General features: G+C 51.1%; 1 protein-coding gene across 1 annotated transcript; it reads right to left on the bottom strand.

Annotated features, from left to right (window-relative positions):
* Window positions 1–1270: 1270 nt before the first annotated feature.
* LOC141819599 (uncharacterized) lies at window positions 1271–3020 on the bottom strand. The gene is made up of 3 exons (XM_074706848.1): window positions 2736–3020; window positions 2364–2600; window positions 1271–2149 (listed from the first exon to the last, which is right to left on the bottom strand). The coding sequence occupies exons 1-3, from the start codon at window positions 3018–3020 to the stop codon at window positions 1271–1273; spliced, it is 1401 nt and encodes a 466-aa protein (XP_074562949.1).
* Window positions 3021–5327: the final 2307 nt, after the last annotated feature.

Below are 5327 nucleotides of genomic sequence, written 5' to 3'. Positions count from 1 at the left end.
CGAAAGAGCAGAGCAAGTGATTGGTCGAGACAGCTTGTCTTTTACTTTTTTGTAATATGGGACTCGTTTGTTTGTGTATATATATATATGTTTTCGTTCGGGCTGAATGCATTGCCTTTTGGAAATACATCCGTCAGGGGATACGCGCAGGTCCCCCCTAAAGGGGGTAAACCCACGAGACCACCTGTCGATGAGCGGTAACTCCCCTCTGACTTTATCATAGTCGAGGGAGGTTGAGTCCCATTTAAGGGCGCGAAGTGGAGCTCGACCCCGACTATGTCCGAGTCGGGGGAGGTTGAGTCCCATTTAAGGGCGCGAATAAGGGGAGACCCCAAAGGAGCTGGACCTGATAAGGCATTATGTTAATAGACAGGTTTATACACAAGGGAAGTTACATAAAAAGTCTTCAAACTCGGTATGGCCGGAGATGAGTGGCATTCCAGGGTCTAGATAACTCCTTGCCAGAGGAGTCAACCAGGTAGTAAGCTCCAGAATGCGTCTTCTTGGCCACTCGGTATGGACCGTCCCATGGAGGCTCGAGCTTGCTCACGTCACCCACAGGCTTGACTTTCTTCCATACGAAGTCTCCAACTTGGAACGAGCGAGGAATGACTCGCTTGTTGTAGGTATGGCACATTCTCTGCCGGTAAGCCGTAAGTCGGGCAGCAGCCTTCTCCCGCTCTTCAGTAACAAGATCCAACTCCATGAGCCTCCGACCACTGTTGTCTTTATCATAAAATTGTCTTCTAGTTGATTCTACCCCCACCTCGACGGGGACCACCGCTTCACCACCATATACTAAGTGGAAGGGAGTCATACCTGTGCTCTCTCAAGGGGTGGTTCGGTAGGCCCACAAGATACATGGTAGTTCGTCAACCCAACTACCTCCTTCGTGATCCAACTTGATCCTCAGGCCCCTTAAAATCTCTCGGATTGTGACTTCGGCTTGGCCATTGCCTTGGGGATAGGCCACTGAGGTGAACACTTGCTGAATGCCGAGCCCCTTACACCACTCCTGTATCTTTTTGCCTTGCAACTGTCTCCCATTATCTGAGATGAGTCGGTGCGGGATGCCATATCGGCAGATAATATTCTTCCATAAGAACTTCATTACTGCGTCTTCAGTTATCCAAGCCAATGCTTCTGCTTCAACCCATTTTGAAAAATAATCAACGACCACCAGAAGGAATTTCTTCTGTTGTGGCCCGGTTGGAAAGGGCCCCACTATATCCATACCCCATTGGTCGAAAAGGCAAGAGACTGTAGCCGTTCAGAGTTGTTCAGTGGGCTGGTGGCAGAAAGGTTGGTATTTCTGGCAATGCAGGCAGGTGGCCACCATCCGGGCTGCATCAGCTTGCAGGGTTGGCCAGAAGTAGCCAGTCAGGAGTAGCTTTCGGGCTAACGATCTGCCAGCAAGATGGTTTCCACAGCAACCTTGGTGCACCTCCTTCATCACATATTCAGCATCTTCAGGCCCCAAGCATTTTAGCAGGGGCCGAGAGAAAGCCCTTTTGTATAACTGGTCTCCGACAAGAGTGAAGTGACCAACTCTTCTTCGGAGGAGTCGGGCCTGATCGGGGTCACTCGGGACCTCGCCCTTCTGGAGGAAAGCGAGCAGAGGGGTTCTCCAATCAGTGAGGTCTGCGATAGTAATGGGATGGTCAACCTGGGCAATGAGAGCTACATGGCTAAGTGGCTCCTCTTCCGTCCATTCGGTGACGGAGCTGGCCATTTTGGCTAACTCATCTGCCTTATTATTCTCGGACCGAGGGATTTTACAAAGAGTTACCTCCGTAAAATTAGCTTTCATTCTGTTAACAGCTTCAGCATATTTCTTAAGTCTATCATTCTTGATCTCAAAGTTCCCCTCGACCTGTTGCGCTACTAGCTGGGAGTCAGAGTGGACTCGGAGTTGGGTGGCACCTATTCGCCGAGCCGCTTGAAATCCCGCTAGCAAGGCTTCATATTCAGCTTCATTATTGGTGGCCCGGAAGCTGAGTCGAATGGCTAATTGGAGGACCTCTCCTTGGGGGGAAATCAACACCATGCCGACTCCACTGCCTTGCTTGGTTGCCGAACCATCCACGTATAACTGCCATAGCTCATCGGATTCAGGCGCGGAGGATTCGGCAAGAAAATCTGCTAGAGCCTGAGCTTTAATGGACGTGCGAGATTGATATTGAATGTCATATTCTCCCAATTCAACGGTCCATCTGATCAGTTGGCCCGAAACTTTTGGTTGAGTGAGGACTTTGCTTAAACAACTATTGGTGTATACAGTGACAGGATGTGACAGAAAGTAAGGTCGAAGGCGCCGGGTTGAGAGGACCAGGATCCAAGCTAGCTTCTCCAGGCCGGTATACCTTGTCTCCGCATCCTTCAGCAAATGGCTGATGAAGTAAACGGGTTGCTGAGTCGACCCCATCCTCCTTAACTAATACTGAGTTGGCAGCCGAGTCGGTGGCTGAAAGATACATTAGCAGCGACTCACCAGGTGCAGGCTTGGCTAAGAGAGGTAGTTGAGCGAGATAAGTTTTCAGATCTTCGAAGGCCTTATCACAAGCTTCATTCCACTCAAACCTTTGGGCCTTCCTCAGGATCTTGAAGAAAGACAGGCTCCGCTCAGCTGATCGAGAGATAAACCTTGAGAGGGCTGTGATACGGCCGACTAATCTCTGTGCTTCCCTGAGATTCCGGGGGGGGGGGGGGGGGGGGGGAGCCATCTCAGCAAGTGCCTTGACCTTCTTCGGGTTCGCCTCAATACCTCGCTCGGTCACTATGTAGCTGAGGAACTTACCGACGTGGACACCGAAGAGGCACTTGGCTGGATTCAACTTGAGTCCGTACTGACGCAGGGTGCTGCACGTCTCCTCTATATCGGGGATGAGTGTTTCCCCTTGAGTAGTCTTGATGAGAATGTCATCTACATAAACCTCAATATTACGGCCTTGTTGATGATGGAAGACCCGATCCATCAAACGTTGATAGGTGGCTCCTGCATTCTTAAGACCAAAAGGCATCACAGTGTAACAAAAAGTTCCATCCGATGTTATGAAACTGACCTTATCATGGTCGTCTACAGAATAGAGGGATCTGGTGATATCCCTGATAAGCATCCAACATACATGTATATTCACAACCAGCGGTGGAATCCACTAATTGATCAATCCGGGGTAGAGGATAGCAGTCCTTTGGGCAAGCTTTGTTCAGGTCTCTGAAGTCCACGCAGACCCACCATTTATTGCCAGGTTTCGGTACTAACACAACATTGGAGAGCCAAGTTGGGAAATGGATCTCTTTGATGTGTCCCGCTTTCAATAACTTCTGGACCTCCTCTCGAATAATCCTGTTCTGCTTAGGACCGAAGTGTCTTCTTTTCTACTTGATAGGGCGGGACTCAGGCAATACGTTGAGTCGGTGGACGGCAACTTCAGGAGAGACTCCAGTAAGATCAGCAGAAGACCAGGCAAAGACATCCTGGTTACGAAGGAGGTAGGCGCCGAGTTCTTCTTTTAAGGCCGGGGGAAGGTCAGCGGCTACTTGAACCGCCGAGTCGGGACAGCCAGGACAAACCTGTAGTAGTTCTTTATCCTCCACAGTCGTCGCGGTAGGAGCTTTGTGTAGCAGGTGGACTTCCTCCCCCTGAGTTCGGCGGATCTTCCTGGAGTCGGTGTGCACCATATCGACGTAGCATCGTCTAGAAGCCAGCTGATCTCCTCGAGCTTCTCCAACCTGGTCACCAATAGGAAATTTTAACTTTTGATGGTAAGTGGACGCCACGGCGGAGAAGGCGCTTAAGGCTGGTCGGCCCATGATGACGTTGTAGGCAGAGGGTGCATCCACAATGGTGAAGAAGGTGCGCCGAGTCCTCAAAAGAGGCTCCACGCCGAGGGAGATGGCTAGGCGTATTTATTTGACCAAGCGGTCGCACTTCATGTCCCGTGAAGCCAAAGAGAGGAGTGGCCATGGGCTGCAACTCAGCCTCGTCGATCTGCAACTGGTCAAAAGCTTTCTTAAAAATAACATTAACAGAGCTACCCGTGTCGACGAAGACGCGAGAAACGGTATAGTTGGCGATAACGGCCGAAATAACTAATGCGTCATCATGAGGAGTCTCTACTCCCTCCAAATCTTGAGGCCCAAACCCTAGGGTGGGGGCATCTTCCCTTTTCCCTGGGCCTACTCCATAAACCTCCAGTTGCCGACTACGGGCTTTCCTGGCCCGATGAGAATCTCCATCTGTAGCTCCGCCAGTTATCATATGAATGCGGCCGATAGGTGCGTTATCGCGATTCTCTTCCCGATCCTCCTCAGGTTGCTCGCACCGAGTATTACGGACAGGTTCAGCCCGAGTGGAAGGGGGAGCCCTTTGGGGAGATTGTGCGCATTGAGGAGCTGGTCGTGGAGGAGGAGCGGCTACTTCGCGAGCGGGATGCCTGGCGGGGGTTTTGTCTCTGCGCCGAGGAGTGGTAAGTTGAGCTCGCTGGCCGGGGACTTCTTGCAACGTGCGGGCATATTGTCTACAATCCCGGGTATTGTGAGTCTGAGACTGGTTGTATGTGCAGAAACGGGGCACCCATTTGGTATTCTCCGGATAACACCCAGCCCGAGTGTCCACAGTTTGTACGACTCGGCTGTTATTTCTGGGGATGGTGGTAGTTGTATCAATATTGGAAGGCCTTCTCAGAGGTTGAGGCGGTGGTCTGCAGTCAGTCTTGGGGGCGGTAGATGGGGTACGGCCTGGGGCAGCCTGGGAAGGAGCTTCGAAATCTCTGCATCGCGATGTTTGAGCTTCTTCAACATGAATATATTTTACTGCTCTGTTTAGTAGCATGTCGAAGTTTTCTGGTGACTTCTTTATCAAAGATCTAAAGAAGTCCCCCTCGAGCAGACCCTGAGTGAAGGCGCTGACCAGTACCTCTAAGGCTGCAGCAGGCACCTCCTGCGCCACTAAATTAAAGCGATGGACAAAATCCTTCAAAGACTCGCGAGCCTTCTGCTTTATCGAAAATAGATCCATCGGGGTCTTGCGGTAGGTTTTTCTAGTAGCAAAATGCCGGAGGAAAGCGTTCTTGAATCTGCGAATGAACAAATGGAAGAAGGGGAAGCGGTTAAACCATCTAAGGGCTGAACCGGCCAAAGTAGTCAGGGAGACCCGGCATTTGATGCCGTCAGAATACTGGTGAAGAAGAGCCGCATTCTCAAAGCGACTTATATGGTCTTCCGGATCAATAGCCCCGGTATAATCGAGGAACTGCGGAGTTCGAAAGTGGCGAGGCAACTCCTCCTCCAGGATGCGGCGGGAAAGGGGGAGTGAGGGAGTCACT

The sequence above is a fragment of the Curcuma longa genome, unplaced genomic scaffold (assembly GCF_044706935.1).
Source record: "Curcuma longa cultivar G26 ecotype Majalengka, Jawa Barat unplaced genomic scaffold, ITB_CL_G26_1.1 contig_970, whole genome shotgun sequence".
Classification (NCBI taxonomy): domain Eukaryota; kingdom Viridiplantae; phylum Streptophyta; class Magnoliopsida; order Zingiberales; family Zingiberaceae; genus Curcuma; species Curcuma longa.
This window is presented reverse-complemented; position numbering and strand designations above follow the sequence as displayed.

Bases quoted from the DNA above. Each gene is read 5' to 3' on its own strand.
- LOC141819599 (XM_074706848.1), bottom strand. From the start codon at position 3,020: ATGCCTTTTGGTCTTAAGAATGCAGGAGCCACCTATCAACGTTTGATG. The intron at 2,601-2,735 runs GCACTTGCTGAG...TCTTTCTTCAAG, and splicing joins CGAACCCGAAGAAGGTCAAG to ATCCTGAGGAAGGCCCAAAG. The intron at 2,150-2,363 runs GTATACCGGCCT...ATTAAAGCTCAG, and splicing joins CTGAAGGATGCGGAGACAAG to GCTCTAGCAGATTTTCTTGC.